Genomic DNA, 25,426 nt, shown 5'->3' with positions numbered 1-25,426 from the left:
CGCTGGGCTGCTGTGCGTGTCAGGCACGCGCCTCTCTCAGATCCCTCTGTCTGCAAGATAACAGCAAGGACTGACGAAACACTCTGCTTATCATTTCTAGGTATCAGTAGTCAAGTGACAGCATTACAGAAAATATAATTGTGACAGGATTAAAGATAAAGATATTAAACATAAAGGAAGATTATAATGCCTACAAAGTAAGAAGGATAGCACTGCCTTTCATCTGGCATGCTAGAATTAAGACGTCAAACAAAGGACACTTGAGCTAAGGACAAAAAGACACTTAACCCCATAGTGCAATGACTTGCAGAGTCATGAAGAGTTATGCTTTCTTTTGTCTCAGACATAGCTGGACTCTTGGAGACAGGTTGCTGCAGAGCCTGTCCCACAGTTTGGGTAAAACAGGAAGGATAATGCCAATGTTGTTTGTTTTCTAGTTAGCCTTGGAACAGCAGTACTGTTGTTTTTATTTACTGGTTCAGGACATGACTACTAGGAGCCACAAAGACACACTTACAGCTTAGAGAAATATCCTATCCTTGGGAAACGTCATAATATACTTCACCTGTTCTTATACTTGTGCCTAAGCACTACCTTTTGGACAGTGATGGAGATGGAATGCTGAACTGGGCTCTTAGTCTGAATGGAGCTGCAATTAGAGGGTTATGTTAGTCAATAGCAAACTTACGGGAAATAGGATCTTTGAAAGATTGTAAAGAAGGCTAAGGCAAAGCATTGGAGACTGTCTTTTAGGCAGAAATTAATTTCTAGGGATTTAGGAGAGTAAAGCCTGTAACTTTCCTCAGGTTATGCCCATTTCAGTATTTCTGAGCAGGATATTACATGTACTGACCTCTTCTGCACCACACTGCACATGAGCCAAGCTCCACTTCACAGGGGCTAAATAGTTATCAGGGGGCAATTCTTGTGTGGGAGACATCTCTTCTGCCTCAGAGGGCAGAACGGCTGTACTCAGAGTCCTTTGCTTCCTTCCCAGAGAGGACAGCAATAACTCCTACCAGTGCCCAAGGGGGAGCTTACAGCCCTACATCAAATTTTGTCCTAATTAGTATGCTAGAATGCATGGTCTGAGCAAGTGCATTTATGAACAAAAATAAATGCCATTTTTGACTCCCCTCCTTGAAGTCACGTTCTTCCGCATGACCATTACATAACTCCTGTCTCCAGGTGTTTGTCCCTGTGCAGTCAGGCCGATGGAATCGCTGATGGAATTAACTTCAGGATTTGGTACTAAAGGCTAATCCCATTATGTCACCATAGCACTCTGGCCTAATCCCCAGCATCACCTTGGACACTCTGGATTTTTAATCTCAGAACTATAAATGCCATCAAAGATTTTTTTTTTTCCTTAGTCTGAAGACAGTTCGTATCTTTGGCAGTCCTGAAATAGCCAAAGTGCCAGAAAGCAAAGCCTGAGATGCAAGGAGGAAGACCATCCAAGCTATCCTCCTGTGTCACTTCCACATCAGTGCAAGGCAAAGAGACATTTTTTCTGTATCTATGGCAATCTGGGAATACTTCACCCCTGACATCTTTCCCTTTGTGCTGGCGGTAGGATGGATCCTAGTGATAGCACCTAGAGGCATGCTAGTTCTCCTGTCACTCGTGGTCAGGCTCCTGTCTCAGCTGTAATATCCCAAGCAGGAGACTGGATGGGTTCCAGCAGCCCCAAATGGAGCAGCAGATGGTTGTGTCTGCAGCTGAAGTACGCACAGATGCTATTCCCCAGCCTGTAACACAACGCTTCCTAAGCTCACGCTGTGCCCACAAACAACGGATCAGCTCAAATCATAGAAGTTACTTATTTGGCTGCCATCTCTGCAGCACCTGAACAATCACCCAGTATTTACAGCTTTATCCTCACAGCATGGTGGCAGGACAAGCAAACACTCGGACGGAACAGAGGTGCAGTGATCAGTATGACCTGGACTGCACTGCTGGGAGAACTGACAAAATCTTTTGACTCACAATTTCTTAGGGCCAAACTGAGAGGGGAAGGCAGTTTGGCTCTAAACCAAAGAGAAAAACTCCACCAAAGTGCCTCGCTGTTAGTCAGGACCAGTGAGGAATTCAGACAGTACTGCCCTACCACAAAATACTTTGCATCAGAAAACTGCTCCATGGCATGTCCGCGAATGACCCAAAGCATAGTATTATACCTCTGCCTCAGGTGCAGTTCTCTTCGGTAGGATGTCTGTCTCAGTGCTAGATACCCCTCCTGAACTACAAGAGACACACATCCACTTCTAAGCACCATGTTTATCTGGCATGCCAAGATACTTGGCACCCCTCTCAAGGACTACTGCCAAAAGTACAACAGAAGAAACAAACTGGCTAACAGATTCTCAACCCTTTGGACTGGCATCCAAAACTTATAAGCTGCATTTGAGATCCATCTTCAAGTGAGTTCCTGCCCTGCTTCACAGACCCTTGCTGTCTGCCAGCATGGTACCTTAACCATGGAAGCGTCTTTGAGGGTCAACTTCTTTTAATTCCTTGAGTCCATGCCTTGCCCCTGGCCTTCACTCAATACAGAAATAGATAATGGGAAGACTCAGTCCTTGGAGTTTCCTTTTCCCCCGGTCTGAAGTAGTTGCAGCTACCCACCAGCTACTCAATAACCCAGGATATGTTAAGAAAAAGGATCTGCCCAAATCACACTTCATCCTCCTTCTCACCTGCATGAATTCAAGAAAGTACGCAACAGAACTAAAAGGGACAATTCTAACTTCCTTACCAACCTACCTCTACCTATTCTCTCCACATATCACCAAAAGAAAAGAAATGGCAGAGGATGGAAAACAACCTTAATGCCACATAAGAGCATCCCTCTTGCAGCAGAAATCAAGCTGCCCTCCCACCACTGAGCTGGTGAGACTCACTTGCCGTCACATGCGAGCAAAGATGTTTCCCTTCATGCTGGAAAGGGTCCTGCCCCACAGCATGGGAGCTACCTCAGTTCCCACACCTCAGGAACCAGCTGCCCCTGCACAAAGCCAGACATGAGTGGTAGGCACTCCAGGATCACAGATGTGAAAGAGACGTCTGCAGCAACTTCCCAGGGGAATTTCCCAGCCTTTTGCCTCCCCGTACCTGGATACTTGGATAGTCCTTGGTACCACACCAAACAGATGGCTTGACAAATGTTTGATGAGACTGAGCCTCCTCTGGATCTCCGCAAGTCCTATGCTTCCTCCTCCCAGTGCTTCCTGGGCTGCCAGCTCTTCTCCTGCCACTGGCACTGGGATGCAGCTCCTGGGTGAGAGCTGATGGCTGTGGATGCAAAGGCTCTTGAGGAGCAAGATGTCCTTCCGTGCACTTCCTCTGCCCCCTCCTCTGACAAGGTGTTACCTAATTGCCCCTGACAGCATTTCTGCTCAGTCCAGGGTTTAATCCTCTGGATAAGAGCTTTGCTTGCGTCTGAATGCTAATTATACCTAATACACGGTAATGGGTTTATCTCAATTGCGTCAGATATCCCACCTCTGGGTTGCTGGCCAGGCTAATCATCCTTCTTTTAGTTTTCTTTGAACTTAAAGGGCTTGAATACTACCAGCCAGTGCTGACTTTTTAATCTGCCCCCTCCTTAATCTCTGATTCCCCATGGAAAATTTCCCTGACAAATAATGCAGATGCATCACTTGACTTTCTTCAGACAGATTCAGTATAGAAACTCATCTTCCCTGGGCTGTAACATTCAAAAATACAGACTCCTCCAGGTGCACTTGTCTTCATGGTGCATCAGGGGTGTCAGACACAGAACTCCCATGAGCTGTGGCCCTCCATGCAGGGATACACTGGGAGTAGGCAGCAACCAGGAAGAAATACCCTTGTTTTCACATTCCTTTTGACAGGGTTCTTGCATGCTCAGCTCTTGACCTCATGAGAGCCATTAGCATCATCCTTGCAGCCAGGCTTTCATCAGATAATATTGTATCCAGTGTAAGATGCCTGTGAGGAGTCTCACAGCTCCAGTCTCAGTTGCTTGAGCTGGCTAATTGTAGTGACCGAAAAAGTCCAAGCAGGTCCAGCCCTTTCTGTTCCTGTGTTTTACACAGGATTTGATATCCTTCATTCTAGCAACAGTTTTAGGGCCAAGAACAGATGAAAGAGGATACACTCTCAGACAGAATCTCATTTCAAGTAGAGTTATATTCCCACAATTGCTTCCGGATGGGGATCATTGGAAAGACTATGCCAGTTGAAAGAAAGGATTCAGTAACACCAGAAGTACAGCATCACACAATATAAACTCCCTACTGATGTTCCCTGCATGTAGTGCTGGGCTCTGCAGTAGGAAACACCAGCTACCTGTCCCAGCAGCTCCTCAGGAGCACCACCAGCATTGCTTACATGCCGGTTCAGACAGCTGAGGACACAAGCCAAGGGGGTACCAGGGAGCCCTGACCAAAGGGTACCTGACATGAGAAACCAGACAGCCCCATGGAGAGCAGAGCTGCTCGCACAGCCAGGGAGCTTTGAGACAAACCACTGCTGCAGCACTTGCCCTAATGTTAGAGGAAACAGAAAACAACCACATAAGAACCACAATTCCCTCTCTTAACCTCCGGGTCTGTCCATTATCTTCAAGCACAAACATCCGAATTTTCCCCCCATGGGTTTTTTTCAAGACTTTTCTCTCTGGCTTTTGCAGCGAGTTCCTCTTTCATCCCCCTGCCACCCTCATTATTGCTTTGAGCTCCTGAGAAATACTTACAGTGCCAAGGGCTCCTCTTGCAAATCATTCAACTCCCGTCCTCCAGCCTTTGTAGAAAGGGTCTCGAGGTGTCCTTTCTCCTCCAGATATACCCTGCCACCAGGTGACATCAGGGCACCAATCGTGGGCGGCCTCTGCATGGCTGGGGGGGGTGTGTGGGGGGTGTGGGGGGATGGGACGGGACATGGATGGGACATGTGTGGGTAGTGCTGTGACCCTGGCGCTCTGCTGGCGCAGCTCCAGTGAGGTCTGGGACAGCAGCAGAGGCCTGACAATACTCCTGAGGGGCAACATGCTCCTTTCTGCAAGAAGACGTTGTGGCTTCTCTGGAGATCCTGTGGGGAGATCTCTGGAGAAGCAAAAAGGAATAAGGAAATCACCTGCCCTTTGAGCAATGCTGCTGCTTGTGAACACACACACACATGCCTGCACATGCAGATAAGGGAGGTGTTGGTCCTAATCACCCCAAGTCCTCCCCTGTGCTGCTGAATGCATGGAGAGGTTTCCAGCAAACTTCTCAGTGGTGCCACAGGGGTTAAGGTAAGGTGCAGGCAGCCAGCCCAGTGCAGAAAGGGCTGAGCCTTCTCAAGGAGGTCATAGACAACGCTGCTGTGATGCTGCACAGCGCCCCAGTGAATATTTAACTGCAGCAGATGGGATGGCAGGGGAAGAAGGGGGAACGTTTTTGTTGCATGTGGGTGGCCAGCCAGCAGGGTGGCCTGTCACCTCTGAGACCCGAGGTGTTGGGCTGAGGGTAACAGCTTGGTCACATCTGGGTACCAGTAGCATTTCTACTGTGAGGGGTTGTCTGAGACAAGGAAGAGCTGGTGCCTCAGCCAAAACTCCAACCCAGCAAAACTCCATGGATGGTAATGCACACTGTTTTATCAGGTGCTTTGTATCTCAAATGCATTTTAACAGCCCGTTGTGACTGCCTGGAAGATCAGTGGCAGAGATGTGGAAAAAGTGGGCAGAGTCTCAGGATGAAAGAGAAGGTCCAGGGCTCTGCTAGAAGGTGCTGGAATATCATCCTCATCCTCAACTGCAGTAGCATCTCAATCATGGACTGTAGCTGTCTGGTTTGAGGCATAAACACAGGGTTGACAGTCCTCTGGGGTCTGTTGGCTCTGGTGAAGCACTACTCACTTACCCTTGTTGAGCCTCCAGCTCACAACATGAGACCAGGGCTGGCAGGGCTGAAAATGATCCCAGAGAACAGAGCTATGGTGGGAGCATCAGAGCAGCGCAGGGGCCAAAGGAAACCAAGGTGTGGATTTGTGTAGTGATGGATAGACTTCGTCTTTGGGTGAGGGTGGAGGAGGGGATTTTGGAGCAGCTGTGCCAGGCAGGAATAGGCTCTCTCTGACATGAGAGACCTTGGCAGCAGGGACCAGTCCAGCACTGCTCTGGTGCTGTGCAAGAGTCCCACAGCTGAGGCCTCCGGCCTTTCAGATGGCTGGAGTTAGATGAGATAAATCTTTCAGCGAGACTCTTAGCTTACATTTAAAAAAATCAATAAGGTTGTAGCCCTTGAGTGGGCACAGAGAAGCTGGAAAGTAAGTCCTAGATGCATCTGAGGGGCTTTCAATCTAGCAGAGAAGGAGCAAACACACTTAGCGTTCCCACGTGTTTGAGGATGATTGCACAGCTTTCGGAGACTTGTGCGATAATTTCTGGGCACAGGAAAGAGGACGGGGGCAGCATTGTGTTGGCATCGTCTCTTTCCTGTGACAACTAGAGCTTGTATACAAATGCACTGAGATTGATTGCACTCAGCAGCTCCTGACAGCAGAAGTGATTACTGTGGGCAGGGACCTGCTTGTGTGGATATAAAGAGGTGCAGCCTGCTGGCAGCAGACTCCACTCCCATACCCGCTGCTCATTCCCATGCCTCCATCTGCTGCAGACAGGTTTCCGGGGGCTCCCCCTCCCCTTCTGCCTTCTCCTATGTAGGTAGAGTTGCTGGGGAAATTGGCTCTACAGCCTCCTACTCCTCTTTTCTGAACCTTAAAAATTTACATATTTTCAGGCTGTTTGTTTTCAGAACACCCTCTTTGTTTTCCTGTTTACCCAATGAAATCTGTCTCATTTCTCTTTAACAAAAGTGGACATGTGGGAAAAAAATTTCCATGGTGTCACATGAAGCTATTTTTTGGCCACTGACAAAGCATGGCAGAAACTCCCTGAAGGGTCCTGCTTATGTTCTTTCTTATCTTCCATGATTATCAGGCCATTCCCCACTCCTCTCTTTCCATCCATACTCTCTCTCTCCCTTCCCCTCACAAAGAGGGTGGCATTTGCTTTGCAGGGATGCGAGCGTGCAGCTCCTTTGCAGCGCAACAGGCACCAGCTGCCACCCCAGATGGATGATGAGTTCTGCCCAGCGACTGAGTACTTGATCCATGTCCCTCCCTGCCCCTGCCCGGGCTTTTCCTGCCCTGGCCCCAGGAAAGCCAGCACCACCCTTTCGGGCCACGTCAGTTGCCACTCGATCCAGACCAGAGCTGCACCAGAAGCAATGGGGTCCAAGCAGCAGCAGGAGTGCATTCCCTGTGGCCCCAAAGGAAAACCCGTGAGCTTTGTTACCTCTGGCCGGATTATTCTTTATTCCAGGGAATCGCTTAAAAACATCTCCAAGGTTTCTGACCCTATTTATGAGCTGGTGTAGCCATGGTAACTGTAGTTACACCAGAAATAGCAGCTCACTTGAATGACAAAGAAAACACAAGTTTACAAGACAGTGACTTTTTCCAGGGGCTGGCTGAGCTCATGGGACTGTGGGAGGAAATCCCAGTTGAGGCGCAGACTCGGGGATGCAGCAGATGTGGGCTGTGGCTGGCATGGGCCACAATAACTCTTTTGAAACATATCTCTGCAAGCTTGTGCCAGGTGCTTGGGAGACTATGTGCCTTATTGATAGAGCTTTATCACTTGCCACACAGACATACCTGACTGGAAACGAGCAGGGAATTTCCCAGGCATCTGCAGTTAAACCTCGGTTTCCCTCCTAGAGACTGACAGCCTACCGAGTGCCCCTGAATCTCTGGTGAGAGGATTGTCGTAGGACCAGGGTATGAAATGAGATTCTGTATTGGTCTTGTAGAAGGTCAGTGAGGTTGTCATGTCAACAGCATTTTGGTGAGAAACTCGGTGTACCAAGGTGTCTGCAAAAGAAGATTCACATGCTGTAACCCTCCTCTTCCAATGCCCATCATGTTCTTAAGCTGTCTGTTGTTTGTGCTAATGAAAAAAAAGATATAGAGGATTGGGCTTTGCCTGTCACAGATATTTAGCTGTTTGATTACATGCAAATCAGTCCATCAAAGATGCAAAGAAGGCGGCATCCTTGTGGAGAGTTTTATTGTTCTTCCTTTAGGAAATCATGCACCACTGTTCTGGTGTCAGGATTAAGCATCTATAACAGCCTGCAAAAAACTGGGCGTGCTGACTTTGGGAATCTGTGCCTGCTGCTGGATATAACAGTTCTGTTGAGTGTCTCCAAGCTCAGTTTGCAAAAAAAAGCCTGGTCTCGATTCTCATTTCCACTTGTGCCCTGGAGGCTGCTCTGGCAATGGGGCAGAGATTAAAGAGGCCAAGGTCTGTTTTTCCACTGCCAGGGCTCTAGAGAGAGTTTTCCATGGTCAGTCTGGAGAAAAAGGTCCTTTGAGGAAACACAAATCAAGCCATAAGATTTAGCTGAACTATCAGCATTGGCCCTGTCTGTGTTAGAAACTAAACAGCACTGGGGACATGACTAAGTCCGCAAGCCAAAAGGCCACTGCCAAGGCTTCTTCAGGAAAAATGAAATCCCTGCTTTTTCTCATTTGGTCAAAGGTGCTCACTTTCTGCGTGGCAGAACATCATTACAGGCCCCAGGCTTTCAGGCACCAGCACTTTAGGACATGCTGGAGCTTTTTATAGCAGATGATATAAAACCCATGTAGCCTGTCAAACACTTCATTTGTTACCAGAGAGTTACATTTTCATTTGAGTAGTGAGTCTGGCCTTTTTTGGAACAAATAACCAAGTCTTACCATTTAATACTTACAAGACTGCTACATTGCTATGATGTTATTAACTTACAAAAACCTTTCCCTGATTGGCATAAATAAAAGGAAAACCAGAATGCAGCCTCTCTTGTTTCAGATAGCACTTTTCACCCACATATCTCAAGCCACAGAGCTAAACTTTCATCATCCCTATTTGCAAATATGAAAGCTGATGGACACAAAGTTCATAGACCTGCAGATGAGACCCAGCCACCCAGGCAACCGCTGTGGGGACTGATGTGCTTGGCCGTGCAGCACAAAGAGCTCAGTACTTTATAACTGCTTTGTGATTCATCGTTTAAGAGCATCCCCCTGCTCATTGCAGAGTTGTCCCACGAGAAAGCAGTAACATTAGCGAGCGTCCTTTCCATGCGCTAACTTTACTTAATGTCTGCATCCAGGCTGTTAGTAGTGCTGCAATGGGATTGAGTTTGTTAGATAATTTTAAAAAGCTTCCTCTCTTTCCTGTTTTCATTCTGCCCACAATTAAAATAGATTTTTTTCTTTTATCAGATTATTTTTTTCCTGACTGCCATTTACAGAACAAGCTCAATATTAATATAGTGAACCATGTTCTAACATTTTTTTCCCTTTCTTTGATCCCCAGGTTGTTAATGTTGTTATCTACGTGACTGCCAGAAGGCAGAGCATGTGGTTGCTCTTAAAAATGTACCCAAATAACACAGTTCGTACGGTACTGTCTCAAGGGTTTTCTTTAGCTTTTTCTTTTTCCATAATTGGTTCTTTCTATATGAATTACATGCCATATACCTGTGAACAGTGATTAAATGATCCACTGGCACTCACTAAAAGTGATCACACACTGAACCAAACAGAGAATTAATAGCTCCTTGTTTAAAAAGAAAAAAAAAAAGAGGAAATAAAAGAAGTCACTGCAAGAGGGTGTTTTTATTTAAATAGAAATCAGATAGTTCCAGAGCTTTATTTGCTTTAGAACAGTGAAGCAAATGATTCAGTGTCACTGGGCTAAGAAGAAGAAACTGTACACAAGGCAGCTCCGGATGTCTTCTTCCCTGACGGCTCCTTTTCTCATCTTTTTTCTGAACGATCAATTCTTTCTCCTTGGCAACCAGAAGCCCAATAAAGAAAGGCTCTTCTAAAACATTTTGGTAAAATGTTTCTTTCTTCATCTTAAGGGGACATGTTTATTCCTATGGCTTTCACACCATGCTACAGACATACTCTTCTTTCCTCCTCCTACCAGATAAAAGCACCGCTGTGCAATCTCATTCAGTTCAGCTCTTTGCCATCATTGTTATGATTTTTTTCATGTAACAGCTGAGGCTTTCAAACAGAAATGATTGCTTCTGGGGACCATCTCGCACTCTCCTTGGGAACATTCAACTAATGGGCAGAGGAGGCAGCTCTTCCTGCTCCATTATCTTGTCTCTTGGGTGGCTGCTCACCTCCTAAATACATGGATGCTAAATGCTCTAGCTGCCATGAGATAGCAGTTCCCTGGTGGAAATAACTGTGGAAGAGGAAAAGCCAGGGGATGGAAATGTGAATTTTTTTTTATTTTTTAATTTTCTCCTTTTATTGCTCAGGTGTATTCCTAGGTACTAAGCCTTCTGTTCTCCCCTTAGGATCTTGCAAATGTGTAGGGTTTAATGTTTTAATGTTTTTTTTTTAATGGCCTTTCACTGTCAGATTCCAACCTTTCTTTTAATTTAGATCCTCTATGCTCTTTCTTTCTCGCAGAGGTATGGACCTCTATAAAGTGAATTAGAGCCTCTTACTGGGAGGCTCTATTTTTGTACTCAATATTTCTGTGCCAAGAACCTCAAACTGCAGCCTGCTTGTCAGGTCCAGTCAAGCATCATAAATACATCACAGACTAAGCGAACTGTTTAGTAGCCATCATTGAATGGTGGGCATGCACATGTTGCACAAAGGATGTTCTGACAGTTTCATATCCACAAAGATTTATTTGTGGGGTCCATAGCTGATGGCATACTTTGTAATGATGAAAGTTATTTCTAGAGAAAAATGAAAATAAAGGAAGAGGAGAGAGAAAAAGGTGAAACTTTTCCCAGTGGCCAGCTGGGAAGGGCAGTGACCGGGTCCCATAGGAGCATCCTCCTCTGAGGGTTCTCTCCAGTGCAGCAGGTGATGACAATGAAAGTGATGAGGATGATGATTTCTTGCTGTGCTTTCCTTTGCATTATACACTGTTCATTAGGACTCAGGCTCCCTATTGGTTATTCCTGGATGTGATTCTAGTAGCTCCAGGAGGAGAATGTGCATCGCGTGCCAATGTTGCACATTCATTGCTTGTTAAGACTCTATGAATATATGTTATTAGATAATATTTATTGAGAATTTAAACAGCTGTTAGGTGCTTTGTTGAGCGCCACATTTGGTTTTTTTTTTTGTCTTTTTATATGCTTTTGTATCTTTTTCTCTTTTATACACTAAAAATGTACAAAACGAGATAAAGAAGGAGAGGGAGGAGGGGCAATTCTCACACGAGTGCTTTCCACGAGAACTCACCACAGTAATGCCGTTGGGGTTTGCAGAGGCAGGGCTGTGTAAGCACTAATATGGGAACAACTCAAGTTCAATAAAGGAAAAGTGTTGCCACAGAGACAATGATAATTACTGCCTCATAGTTTCAGAGACAGGCTATGTAGCTGCAAGCAGCACGGCCTGAGCACTGCTAAGGCTAAAGTACCAAGGCATAAAGGCACCCAAGAGCTAGCAGGACCCTGGACGCAGCCTGACATGGAGTCATGAATTCCAGTATAAAATCAAAGTCTCTGTTGAGAGGAGGGTTCAGCACAGGCAAGGCAGGGTGCAGCTGGCAAAGGAGATTTTTCTAAGGCTAGCAGAGGGGAGAGAATGGCATAGCTCTCCTCCTAATTTAGTCCCGGCTTCAGCTCTGGCTGTTTTGGAAGTAAGTCACAATGCAAGGAGGAGTGCTTGGATAAATACCTCCTAACACCCTGCCTGGTGATCAGCTTAGGGCTGAGATTTGATTACACTTGCTGAGATTTGACCTTACATAACCACCTGCTTTCTGAAAGTTCCTAAAATAATCCAGTCCTCTTTCAAATCCAGCTCCGGTGGGTGACTTCTCTAAGACACCATCCTCTGCAAGGCACCAGCTCCTGCCACGACATCCATTGAGAGATGGAGAGTAAAAGCTGCTTCCTCCATGATGGGCTCTGGAGTGCAGGGGGTGCAGAGAAGACACCCCTGCTCCCCAGTGGCAGGGACCTTCTTTCCTTCACCCAGCCCTGTCCTCTCACTCTACCCCTTCCACCCGCTTAGCTCTCCCTCTCCTTTACTGGGCTGCTCTGTCCATCTTCAGCCTTTCTCAGGCTAGCCTCTGGAGGAAACTGGTTCTGTTTTGCTCCTACTCTCTCATCCCCAACCAAATTCTTTTCCTTTCTCTGTCTTACTGTTTCCTGTGCTCCTCCAGGGGAGTCGAGTCATCCAGAAGTGACATGTGAAGTCTTTGCGCACCTTCAGGCTGGAGATGGGGGTTATGGAATTAGCACGTTAACCAGCCTGAAAGCTGCTTAGACAAGCATTAACTCTCCAATCTTCTCTCCATCTTTCAAGCAAATCTATTCTGGAGGAGTTGGAGAGATGGAGCATCCAGTCACGTTTTCTGGGGTCAGCTCTTCAACCAGTTGGGAGTCCTCCAGTCCTGCAGCCAGGTGTTTTGAGGGGATTGCCGTGGGATCAGGGGGTGGGAAACCCAGCTAAACCCTTACCAAGGGCTCTGTGGCTGTGCCCTGAAGTGCCTTCTTCCTCCTCACTCTCCACGCTGAATATTGGCTCCCTTGCCTGGCACCGTGTGTAGCCCCCATCCCTTTCCTCCCTTCCCACCCCATTGGCTGCACAGTCCTTTGCAGCACTTTAGGAAGGGTGAGTGGCACCAAGTAGGAAAAATGGCACCATGTGTGCTAGGCACAGCAGGATTTACCTTAGGATGCTGCCTTTTAAAGCAAATCCTGGGACACCTTTTGCCTGCATTTTATTCATATGGAATGAATTCACAATTCGTTGGCTGCATCCCCCTGTTTATTCCACTTAACTGGGAGGCAGAAGAGGCAGTGTTGAGTTTACCAAGGCCTTGGGTGGCACCTTGTGATGCGGCGAATGCCTCCTCATATGGCAGTGAAATGCCTCGTGTCTGAGCTCCCTAACCTGTCACCTTCCCCCACGCCCATCACCACGTGACTGCCTCAGGCCCGGATTACCTCCTCCCATCTCCGGAGGAGAAAAAAATCTCTGCACATAGTGAGGGACATCATCTGGGGACACCCACCTGGGAAACAACCATGGCCGAAACCGATGCTTACCTTGCAGCAGCTGTTGACGGGAATTTGCTGCACTGTGAGGTTGTCTTCCCAGCTTATCACCTGTAGTCTTCCCAGAGACTGCAAAAAACTTGAGGAGGAGGCATAGCTCGTGACAGTAATAGGATTCAGCAACATTATTCGTTAGAGAGAGTAACACTATGTACCAAGTTCAGTGCAAAGACGAATGAGTAGCTCCAAAACAAACCACTTTACAAGAGCAGTACTAAAAAATATTACAGTATTTGGCCTACTACAATTACGAAAATGGATTCCCTGCCTCTGCTGAAATCTCTTTTTATTTTTCCCCTCAGAGCTTCTAGCCTGGGAAATTTCAGCTCCAAATTAGACAGTTTTGGGAATTAAGAGTAGGTGAAAGTACAGAATTCTGAGGGTTTCCTGAATTAGTCACTTCTAAAGGCCATAAAACAGTTCCTTTCCTCAAATGCAGCCACCTCTTCTGCAGAAGATGGAGATAACATTTAGCAGCATGCAGCAGCACTGTACCACCAATCTAACAAATTCAAATCCAGAAATGCTGAACAGTTTATAGCAGCAATCCAAACGCAAATAGAAAAAAAATGCCATGCTATTTTTTGTTAATCTTACAATTTTTAAGAAATCTCAAGATTTGTTGGGTCCAATAAGGTGCTACAAAAGGCATATGACTGTTGAGAGTAAAGGCTGTGTAGTTGAAGGATATGGAGCTACAAATTTGCATAAGCTTTTGGCTATGTACTTGAAACAAGTTTAGACACTAGTGGCTGACCACACATATTAATGTGGTCAACTAATTGTACAACCAACTATGATCAGTGGGGTGAAAGTAAATAAGAACTAATCGTAGTATTTTAAGTAGAAAATATCCTTTCCAACTAAGAACACATTTGAAATATTACCATTTCTTTTGCAATAAAGCAGGTATATTCTAGCTGTTGTCCTTGCCTCTCTCTATCACAGACATAAGAATTGGCTGGGGTTGGACAGCCTCTGCCAAGAGATGATCTTCATTGCATGGCATCAGTTTGTCAGAGATTAAATACTCCATGGTAGGGATTTGCTTTCAGTGATGTTCTGCTCCAACACAGTTCAAAACCTGCCTTTCTTCCAGCAGATCAGTGACGTGGTTCCCCAGCAGGATGTTGGATATGCTAACCCAAAGGATGATGCCTGACTTCTAAGCTCCCACACGCTCAGCATGGTGTGTATCCAATGCCTGCAGCTCCTTCGCACTCCTCTTACCAACAGGAAGATGAAGCACAGAGCAATGACATGATTTGCCCATGATCACATACTGGCTAATTTCTAATCTAGGAGTAAAATCTGTTTCTCCTGCATGCTAGGCAGACGTGCCAATAGAGACTGAGTGTACATACCTATGGCAGCACGCAGCTATACATCCCTATATCTCTATGCGCATTTGTGAGTATACTGATCTTGATGTATGCTCACACACATTTAGAAATAGTGTGCAAATAGCTACACAAAGACCCAGGCAGCCTGGTACTTACCTTCAACCACAAAAAAAAAAAAAAAAAAAAAAAAAAAAAAGAGAGAGAAAGCTAAAGCCAATCATCCGCCAGCAAAAATGATCATAGTAATGCCAGAGTTATAGTTGCGCTGGTGTCTCTGTATACAGCCGCTAAACCCAAGGAAATCTCAAGCCAAGCCATGAGTGAATGGTAACCTCAACCCACACATCCTCCCAGCCAAAAGGGTGTTCTGGTCTCCCAAAACAAATTAGGAAGTCTACTGAAATGAGAGAGTTAGTCCAGGCAGCACGGGAACCAAGGCAAGAAGTTGATTGTACAAGATGCAGGGGCTGCTTAACAAGACCATTTCCTCAAAGCTCCTCATAATTAACACATCCAACTCTTCACACCTTTCCCAGGCCAGGACTGTTCACATAAACAATTTGAGCCACTATAATGTGTCACTGTCATTGAAAGAATTCGCTCTGTCCCACACAAGTTCTTCCCTTCTGCTGGCACAAGTGTTCAGCCACATTTGGCTACTGTGAACAAGGATCGGGAAACCTACCTGGGTTTCAAACTCACTGGTATAGGCTTATTCATTTGCTTACATATTTTGCTTTAAACTCAGCTCAGTGCTGTATTCAGCTCAGTTCTCTTGTGCTGGCCCACGGGGAGGGTTAGTGTAGGAGTGAAAAAGAGCAGCAGAGAATAAAATAATTTCTCTTGGTGGTGAAGCTATTTCATGGAGGCTTAAAATGTTACTGAGGCTGCAGCTCCTGCTAAATGGAAATCCACTGCCAGCCAGACATGTGCTCTATTTGTCCCTTGAAATGCATGAGGTCAGAATCAAAGTGCCAGCCGTAGCCTAAATGAAAGCAATGGTGGGCTGGGAAAATCAGTCCCCCTCTTCTGAGATCTGTCCATCCCTGAAGAAAAGCCCTCTTACTCAGTTGTTTGCAACCTTTAAAAATTTGCGTACGATAAACCTTTTGTAATGGACATGTGGATGTGGGGCAGTGAATTTAAGCCCATTGACAATAGATTTGCTTTGCTTATTTTGCTTCTGCAAATGCATTAAGAGCAGTCTATCAGTCATTGCAGACCCAGATTTGTTGCTTGCAAACCAATGATCTAATTTGTTGTACACTGAGGATTGTGTGTGTGAAGGATTTATGTGACTGAAGAACTAAGCGGGCACTCCGTGAGTGGAAAAGAAAATCTGCTGGTATTTCAGAGAGGAAGTGGTGTAAAATCTTTCTGATCGTTTAAGCATCCCTGGGAAATGAGAGCTTGTTCTTCCTGAGGCAGCTGCTCTTTAAAACTGCTTGTGTGAAAATGGCTGGGAGTTGGGAACAATTAGCTGGTTAAGTGCAGCAGGTAGCATGTGTTAACCAGAAAAAATGAGGTTCATCAGTAACGACCCCCATTTGCACACCCCCATAACCCTCCACGTATTCAGGAATACACTCAACCTGATTCTCCACCTATTTTAATCGGTATAAATCAGGGCCAGCTTTTGAAATCGACCTTAATAAACAAAATAAGAGGGCTGAAAAACACAGACACCCCCCCACCCCCTCTCCCAGGCACAGCAGCTCGCACCGGGAGCCCGGAGCCGCGCACGGGGGGCCACTCCCGCGCCCCCGGCCGCGGCCACCTCCGCAGACAAAGCCCTGCGCAACCTCTGCGCAAAAAGAGCGCAGGGCCGGGCGGAGGGGGGGGGGGGGGGGCGCGCAGACAAAGCGGGGCAGGCGGCCGGCGGAGCGCTGCAGCATGCGGGTCCGCGCAGGGTTTCCTCTGCGAGTGGGCTGCTGCTGGTGGTGGTGGTGGTGGCGGCGGCTGCCTTTTTTTTTTTTTTTTTTTTTTTTTTTTTTTTTTGCGTGTGAGTGTTATTTTTTTTTTTTCCTCTCTCTCTTCACCAACTTCCTTCCTGCTCCAACTGCCAAAGCTCAGAGCTGAGCGCTGAGAGCGCAGGAGGACCCCGGCCGCAGGCGCTCCTCAGCCGGTGAGTACCAGCCCGGGCGAGGGGAAGCCGGAGGGCAGCCGGGCAGGGGGAGAGGAGCGGGCTCACCCCGCGGGCTCACCCCCGCCTCCTTCTCCGCTGGCGCCGCGCAACTTTGCGCCTTTGTTCCCGGCGGCTGGCTCCGTTTCCCAGCCTTGCCCGGGAGGAGGGGGGAGTCAGGCTCCTGTGATGGGGCGGAGGGGCAGAGGAAAAAAGGGGGGGGGGGGGTAGTCCCCGGGGTGGCGGGAGGGCCCCGGAGGGTGACGGCGGGTGTCGATCCCTGCGGGGTGGTACCCGGCGGCCCCCGGGGGTGGCTGGGCAATGGGCTCCCTTTTTGCCTTTGCATCCCAGGTTAGGGAGCTGGTCAGGACTGGGAGCGCTGGTAGAGCCAATGTGTTACTCGCCCCCCCACCCCCGCTCCCCGTCGCGGAAAATTGCTTCCTCCCTGCCAAACCCGCTTCCTGGAGATAAGCCCTTGATCGGGGGGTGGTTTGGGGGAGTGATGCCCAGAGGGACGGCAAATAAAATGCTGACACCTCTCTTTGCACCTCTTGGCGGCACGGGGGGCAGAGGAGTGCCTACCATCCACGCCGTCTGCTGCCCCCCCACCCCCCCTCCAGCTGCAGGTGCCAGGGCAGCCTCCCAACCCCGGCACAGGCAGAGCCCAGCCGAGAGACGCTCGCACCCCTCGGCAGAGCATGATTCCTCTTTCGCCTCCTGCAGCCATCTCTCTCTCTCTCTGCGAGGGGGTCCCTAGGGCTGCCGTTGCCCATCTCTTTGCTGCTTTGTGGGTGCTGCCAGACCTCAGTGGTGCAGGTGATGCATAGCTGCGGGTTGGGGCTGCGGAAAGCAAGAAAAATGTGGTGGGGCAGGGCACAAATTACCCAGATTTCTCCTTGCCTAGAGCATTTATAGGGTTAATTTTATAATTTTTAATGAGGCTTGTGGCCTGAAGGCCGCAGGCGAGTCTCCATCTTAGCCCACCTTGGCCTGGGCAGTGACACAGGAGCCCAGGGACCCTGACAGTTAAGCACCAACATGCTCAGTCTGGGGATGTGCTGGTGTCTGAACCCAGTAGCGTGTCTCAGCTTGCAGAGGGGACCGGTCCCAGAGCTGGAGTGAGTAGAGGCAGGGGCAGCTGAGCTTTCTTCTTGGTCACCTCCTGCTTGGGAATTTGGCAGGAGAGTAGGGTCAGGTCCACAACTTGGGTAGAAATGCCAGAATTTGGTCTGATTGGTGCCACCCTGAGATGTGTGTGAGCCAGACAGCCCAGACAGTCTGGCTGGTCCTGTTCCCCTCAGGCTCTTGCTGTTGGCACAGCAGGCTGCCTGTCCATCTCTCCGGGAGGTTTTCAGACCCTGAAAACATCCCCTCTCAAGTGAGCCACCCCCACGGGCTGGCAGGGAGAGTCTTTACGGCATGTATGGTGCAAAGGGAAGGTCTGAGGGATGGGAAACAACCTGCTGGTCCAGCCCTTATTCTCTGCCTTCTTTCTGCGTGTGGCCGGAGAGTGAGCTCTCCATCGCCTGGATCTCTCCCTCTCTTGCAATAAACCACAAAACCCTCCATGGAGGATTGGGGGCAGGCAGGCAGTTCTGCTCTGTGGTTGTAGTGGTGGCAGATGCAGCCTAGAATCAGGACAGAGCTCCGGAGAGTGGAAATTGCTCTGATCAGCAGCTGGAGCCCCAGTGGAAGGCAAGACCTGGTGGTGGCTGCCACAGGTCATCACATCCTCTTCCTGTGCTGAGTGTGGGATGGTACTGAGGGGATCGCGAGGCTTTGCAAGGTGACTGTGCTGGGGCTGCAGAGCAGTAGGGCATGAGCAATCGTTGCTTTCATGAGCGAGCTTCTTGTTTCCTTCCTCATGAGGACAAGCTCAAGGGCCTTTCCCATGGTACGCAGGTCCTTCTCACTCCCATGGCTGAGTGTGAACTCAGCCAAGGTTATTCAGCTGCTGGGATGTGCTTTCTTTTCTGTCCATTTGAGTTGGGATTCCCTTTTATTTCCCAGCTGCCTGCTCCGCGCTAGTTCCTGACTTACCACAAAATGCCATTTGCAAAGTAGGCTTGCATCAGCACCGTTGCCCATTAGCATGCCTGACTGAGTCATCTTGTTCCCGCGTTGCTCCATCCTTCTCTGTCCCTCTGTACATGCCAGTACACCCCTCTTTTTGACCTTTTTTTTTTTTTTTTTTTTTCCACTGGAATTGCACCGGGAGGTCTGCGTATTACTCATTGCTGCCTGATTCCACTTGCTGATTCACCCTGAACTGTTGCATATATATCTATTTTTTTGTATTTCCTTTCTGTTTTAATGAATGAGAAAACTATCCCGCTAGCTCCCAATTTAACTTTTGGGAGCAGGGGCAAATGTTAAGGCCACAGCTGCAGAGAAGGATAAAGGGCTTGCTGGGGAAATCAGAAATAAGCAGGCAAAAGGGAAATTTTTAGTAGGGACAGCCTCGAAGAAGGAGTTAATATAAGGATAAGTGGAAGTGGACTGAATGATCTGTGTAGCTTGACCAAATCCCCTTGCTGCCAAACAGCAAGGAATGGTGTGGCCACTTGTGACAACCACCGCTGCACGAGGGCACTGCTCTGTTTCTCAGCTTTTCTCTGAAGCGTGGGAAGGAAGGTGGTTAGGACCATGCAGCTGGCTTCGTGAGGCAGGCAGCTCACTAAGTGGGACCTGGCACAGCACTGCTCACCTCTCTTGCCTGTCTTCTGTTCCGGCATCCCATGCCCTGGCTGCCCATCAGTTGATCTCTCCCTGCTCTGGGTCCCATTTGGGATGCCACCCAAGCAGCTTCACTGCCCCCCTGCATTCAGCAGTGTGCATCCCAGCCGTGCTGGCTGTGTGGCTGTGGGCTCCAGCCATCCTGCCTCTCCTTTCCGAGAAGCCCCGCTGATGCAGGGCTGCTCTGCAGCCAGGCTGGATGCGATCACCATCATGCTTCCTTCCTCAGTGGGAAGAAGACCTGATCGGCATATGCAGTGAGCTGTTCCTGGGAACAAGCACTGGGAATGCCAGCAGATAGGCTGTAGCGGGTGCATTTCCTTGAGGGCTTCAGCTAACCTGCTAATATAAGGGAGTTGCTGTCAGGTTTTTGATCTTTGTCTGAAATGCTGCCTGACTGTGGCTTTTAACCTGTTATAAGAGGGTGAATGAAACCTCCAGCCTTGGCTGTATTCGTGTCTGTGTGTGGCAGTGGCTCTTTGTGTAAGATAGCTGGTGAGCACTGAAACCTTTTACGGTGGCTTGCAATTGCAGGGTTGCCGGCCAGCAACTGTGCTGCAGAGTGGCTGTAAATCACTCTGGTTTCAGCCTTCACTCCCGCACCTCCTCCCCGGGAGAGAAGAATGGTGTAGGTCTGTGTGTGCGCATGGTGCCTGCAGGGAGAGGAGCGGGGGCAGAGGGGGATTGTGTTCGAGCCAGAATATCAGCACGGCAGTATCAGAATTGCAGCGGATCACCGTTGCCATTTGCCTGTAACAAGCCTGCTGCATTTGGCGCTGGGTGGGTGCCTGCCGGGGGGGACTGAGCTACGCTGTGCTCAGAGCAACTGCTCCTGGGGACATTAGCCCCCTCTGGATCAATCCCGTTGACTGTCCTCTCCTCTGTTACCCAGACCAAGCAACCATGACTGAGAAGACCCAAGAACCTCATGTGGAGGAAGATGATGATGAGCTGGATGGGAAACTCAACTACAAACCTCCTCCCCAGAAAACACTGCAGGAGCTGCAAGAGTTGGACAAGGATGATGAAAGCCTCGCTAAGTACAAGAAATCCCTGCTGGGAGACGGACCTGTGGTAGTAGGTAGGCTGGTGCATGCTGGTAGGAAGGGACTGGGGAGATGCATTGCAATGGTGTGCTGTGGGGATGGGGCAAGGTGGCCTCAAAGAAGAGAGAGCTTGTTTGACCAGGTATATGCACTGCTTCTGCTGGAGGACTGGGGATGGGCAGGTGGAGAGATGCGTGTACAGGAAGTGGGAAAGATGCTCTGAGCATTAGGTGTAAGGTTACTAGGGAGTGCTGGCATCGGAAATGGACTTGTGGTGGGAGGTGTGTGGGCCTGGGAGGACTCCTGAGGGGTTAGAAACATGAGGGGACCAGCCTATGCTGAAAGGAGGTCTTGCTGCTCAGAAAGATCTTAAGATCTCCTGTTAGAGGAAAGACCTCATCTAAGTATTGGGATGGAGGCTGGAGGGATCCATGTTGAAGAACTGGGGTAGATGTGTGGTCCTATTTTGCTAAGGGAAGCCTGGTGTTACTGGGTGTTTCATGAAGTTTCCGTGTGGGAAAGCAGTGCTGTTTCTTCAGTGTTGTTCCCCTCCCCCTGCGTTCAATTTAGCGAGCTGACAGCTTCCCCCAACTTTCCTACCTGCAGACCCAACAGCTCCCAATGTGGTGGTCACCCGACTCACCCTGGTATGTGACTCTGCTCCAGGACCAATCACTATGGACCTTACAGGTAGGCACAGACTCTGCCCTTGGGAACGAAGAGGAACAAGCAAAGGCCCTGGCATGCTTCAAGTTGAAAGGGAGTTTGTCCTTGTTATGCTACAGTGGGTTTTAGAGGAAATCCGAGGGCATCTTAGCCTTGTTTCTTGTTTTAAGGTATACATGTATGAAAAAGAAAAGGAGATGTAACAGAGGAAATGTTGAGGGCCTTTTTCTCATCTAGACTGCTCCAGGAGCTCCTGGGTTTCTCCTGCTTTCTCTTCTTACTTCCTTTCAGTGAGGCCTCATGAGCACAAGGGATGTGCATACATTTGGTTAACGGGCTGTTTTGAAACTTCAGAATCAAGCAATACTGCAGTTCCGGCTCCTGGGGACATGGGGAGAGAACCAGGCTTCACCTTATATGGGCTTTTCTGCAGAGAGAGGAAGCTGGGCCTGGAGGAGCAGAGAGGCTTCCTGTTCAGCTGAAACCATGCAGAGCCCTGCAGAGCCCGGGCAGCCTTGCAAGCCAGACAGGAGCTGTGAAACCTGCTCTGCTCACCAAGCCAGGGCTGGGCATGGGTGAAGCATACATATGCTCCTGCAGATGCCTAGCAATGAGTCTGTTGTAAATACTTTTGGGTATATGTGCCCAGACCCGTGTTTGTTTAGTCGTTATCTTCATAGATGTCGACACAGACACATACATAGACCCAGGCATTTCTGTGGATGTGCTCTCACAGTGCAATTGCTTATACAGACCTCCACATACTCATTTTGCAGGTTTGCCATCCTTTGAAGGGATGCTCACATCGACACCAATCCCAGCCCCATCCCACCACATGTGGTCTCTTCTTGCTGTGACACTTCTACCTAACAGCTTGATCCTCTCCTTACAGGTGACCTTGAAGCACTCAAGAAAGAGATCTTTGTATTAAAGGAAGGAGTGGAATACAGAGTTAAGATTCACTTTAGAGTGAGTTGTTTTCCTTCCTGTTGCTTCTTATCAGTTACTGAGGCCAGTCAGTGGCAGTCTATCAGATAACTAGAGCCAGGCAGCATGCCAGCCTGAAAGCTGTGCCCTTCTAAAGCTCCCCTAGCTTCAGGTGTCTTTCTACCCAGGAAGGGACGGGGTATTGCCAGGGAATTGCTTCTGCTTGCTTGTCCCTTGGAAGAAGTTTTTTTCTGTCCACTCACAATGGTGAACAACAGGTGGTTTGGGAGTCAGATGGGCAATTTTGGCTGAATTGACTTGGCTTTTTAGCCACCAGAAAATCTTTAGTTCACACGAAGTGGAAATTGACAGAGAGAAGGTATAATGGCTTTCCATGAAATGCTGGTTCAGTCTGCATTGCTGAGCTTCATGTATGTATGAAAAAGATATCTGAGTTCTTCTGGGTCATGATATACCCAAATGGGCTCATTTCTCCCCCTCTCCCGTTAACCAGTGTGTTAGCAATTCTTCTGTTTCTAGCTGAAAATGAAACTTGGCCACACTACAGTGTAGCATCCAGCACTGAAGTGATCATCTCCACGCATTTGCTGCAGATAAAGCTGGCTTTGGCAGAGAAGGCAAAAAGGGGTGGAGGATAGTTCTCCTGAAACGGAGGAGGGAAAGTGTTAGTGTTGTGGGTTCTTTAGGAAAGATTTCCCTTCTTCTCTGAGGCTCACTTGCTGTCTTAGAGATGATTTTGTCTCCAGAGACACTTACAGCTCTCCTTTTTGCTATGAAATATTTCCTTCTGTATCTGAGCCCTGTTGACAGGAGACTCCTGGAGCCAGACAAGTTACTCTAACTCCCTCCCTCAGTCCCAAGGCTGGCAAGAGCTGGCACCATGTGAATTCTCCCCTGGGATGTAAAAGGATCTGCCCATCTTGTTTCCAGATTGAGTAGTGATGCGAGGAGATAGTGTATGCTGGAGGGGGACAACAAGGGATACATCCAAGCTATCCACGGGAGATTTGAGGAAAGATTATGAACAAAACTGTTCCTCTGTCACTTGAGGAGAAACTGTGGAGCTTAAAGGGCAGCTGGGAGTGCTCAGCTAATCTTGCCCACCTGTTTGTGCTGGAGGGGTGACTGTAGTCACCCATGGCTGGTTTTCAATGTGGAAATTACTAACTGCGAACTCCCTGCTCCACTTTGTCCTCATCAGTCCATCTTGTAAAGCTGACTGATGTGCTCCAGTCAGCTTCAAAGTCAGGGAAAGGATGGGGGAGTGCAGGAGATGCACAGAAGATGCTGTAGGTCTTCAGGTGCCTGTGGAGAAGTCATGTTAGGACTCCCTGCGATATGTCCTGTGCTGAGCTGGTGAGAGCAGTGGTGTAGGGAGCCAAGATGGGTATGACTCTAAGGAGAGAGAAAACCAGCAGATACTGAACCAAAACTCTTCCCTTGACACTTGCTTCTGGTCACTTCTTGCAGGTAAACAGGGACATTGTGTCGGGACTGAAATATGTGCAGCACACCTACCGGACAGGGGTGAAGGGTGAGTAAGAGCCCTTTGCGCCCTGCACACCAGTGCTCCTGCCCCTGTGTTCTTCTGCTCAGAGAAGTGTTCCTGCAGCTCTGGACTGGGATACAGCTTCCACTGGTCCCAAGGCCCCCCCTGCACCACCACACAGGAGAGTGCATTAACCTCTCAGCAGAGTGCATTAACCTGCACTCTGCATCACCCAGGCCAACTGTTTCCTGTTCCTGTGTGAACACAATATGAGCCAGCTGTGGTAGCTGTATGCTACACTACTGTCTGCACCAGCAAAGTCCCCAGAGACACTGCTTCGACAGTGCTTGCCACAGATTTCCTCTCCATACAGAGCTGTTCACCTCCCCTCTGCCGCCTAAAAGCTCTTCCAGATGCACTTGGTAAAATTCAGAGCTGCTCTACAAAGCTTCCCGCTGGGTGCAGAGCCCTGTGTTCACCCGTGGCCTCTCCTTTTTGTGCAGTGCTGCTCTGCCTGGACAAGGCAGAGGAAAGCTCCATTTTGCACACACATATCCCACATCTGTATTTTTGCATGCAACCACCTCTAAGGCTCCAGTGTCCTGTTCAGCACATGTAAGTGGTGTCTTTGCACAGAAAAGAGAAGTAGTGGGGGATCAAAAGAGATCTTGAGCCATACGCTGGGTTTACCCACTCCGTTCCAGCACCACATACATGTGAGAGGGTACAGACTGAGTTGCCTGTGCCTCTGCCTGTCCATCCATCTGTCTTCCAGTTCTCCTTGTGCTTCATAACCCACTTTTTCCACTGATTGTGTTCCCCTTGTTGACATGGACTATCCCTTTCTCTCCCCACTGTCTCCTGTCTGTCTGTGATCTGTGCTCATGCTCGTGGCTTCTTCTCTTCTTTATCATTCCCCACCTGAGGGGCTTATCCCTTGTGGATTGTTTTCTCCTAGTGGACAAAGCCACATTCATGGTTGGCAGCTACGGGCCACGACCAGAGGAGTATGAGTTCCTGACGCCTATTGAGGAGGCTCCTAAGGGTATGCTGGCTCGAGGCACCTATCACAACAAGTCCTTCTTCACGGATGATGACAAACATGACCATCTCACTTGGGAGTGGAACCTGTCCATCAAGAAGGAATGGACAGAATGAGTTCACTCAGTTTGCCTTCCCCCTTCCCATTCCCTCGCCTCCTGCACCAGTCTCCAGGTGGGCCATGCCCACCACGCTGCTCCTTCCTGCCACCGTGGCTGGCCACAGCCCTGGCAGCCCTTTCCATGGATGCTGGGGCTCTGTGCCAGCCTCGGTTGATGCACAGGCCTGCAGGCGGCCTTTGCTGCTGCTTCTGATACACTGAAAATAATCCGCCCGTTCTCACCACCACCCTGTCATGACACATAATGGGTTAAATTGGGAAGCATCTCCCTCCCTCTCTCCCAGTACTTCCTCCTTCTGCCTCCATCTCTCCTGTACCAACTCCGGTCCCGGAAGTGCCTTTTCTAGGAAAAAAGATCACCTGGCAGGGCGGACTGGTCCCTGGAAAATCCCTATCTGAGTTACACTTGCCATATACTCTGACTCATTGTAAATGGTTACTTACCTCCCGTGATGGTCTCCTGGTCTGTATCTGGTGCCCTACCCTGTTAAAATCCATCCTTGTGCAGGCAAAACCAGTCAGGGGGAAATGCAGCTAGATGCTGTAACAAGACTTCAGTGTCCCAAGAATAAAACCAGTTTCTTTCTTTTCTGCATGAGTGTCACATTCTTTTCTAGAGTATGTTTTCCAGTGACGTGTATGTGGAGAATGGATTACAGGAAGGCTTAAGAGCATGTTTCAGCAGGGAAATATCCCTCCTCCTTCAAAACATCAGCCTAGGCAAATTATTTCAGAGCTGCTTCCCTCAGTGGTTTCATGAGTCCTTTTTTGAAGCCCAAAGTCT

The 25,426-nt window shown here is 48.6% G+C and overlaps 1 protein-coding gene across 1 annotated transcript; it reads left to right on the top strand.

Moving 5' to 3' along the window:
• The first annotated feature begins 16,561 nt into the window (after nucleotides 1–16,561).
• On the top strand, nucleotides 16,562–25,235 carry ARHGDIB (Rho GDP dissociation inhibitor beta). Its single transcript, XM_086470433.1, has 6 exons — nucleotides 16,562–16,598; nucleotides 20,224–20,412; nucleotides 20,984–21,067; nucleotides 21,936–22,012; nucleotides 23,462–23,525; nucleotides 24,439–25,235. The coding sequence occupies exons 2-6, from the start codon at nucleotides 20,235–20,237 to the stop codon at nucleotides 24,636–24,638; spliced, it is 603 nt and encodes a 200-aa protein (XP_086326559.1). The 5' UTR covers nucleotides 16,562–16,598; nucleotides 20,224–20,234; the 3' UTR covers nucleotides 24,639–25,235.
• Nucleotides 25,236–25,426: the final 191 nt, after the last annotated feature.

Source organism: Leptosomus discolor, chromosome 1 (genome assembly GCF_034619465.1).
Source record: "Leptosomus discolor isolate bLepDis1 chromosome 1, bLepDis1.hap2, whole genome shotgun sequence".
Taxonomy (NCBI): Eukaryota; Metazoa; Chordata; class Aves; order Leptosomiformes; family Leptosomidae; genus Leptosomus; species Leptosomus discolor.
This window is presented reverse-complemented; position numbering and strand designations above follow the sequence as displayed.

Bases quoted from the DNA above. Each gene is read 5' to 3' on its own strand.
- ARHGDIB (XM_086470433.1), top strand. From the start codon at position 20,235: ATGACTGAGAAGACCCAAGAACCTCATGTGGAGGAAGATGATGATGAG. The intron at 22,013-23,461 runs GTGAGTTGTTTT...CACTTCTTGCAG, and splicing joins GAGTTAAGATTCACTTTAGA to GTAAACAGGGACATTGTGTC. The intron at 23,526-24,438 runs GTGAGTAAGAGC...GTTTTCTCCTAG, and splicing joins CTACCGGACAGGGGTGAAGG to TGGACAAAGCCACATTCATG.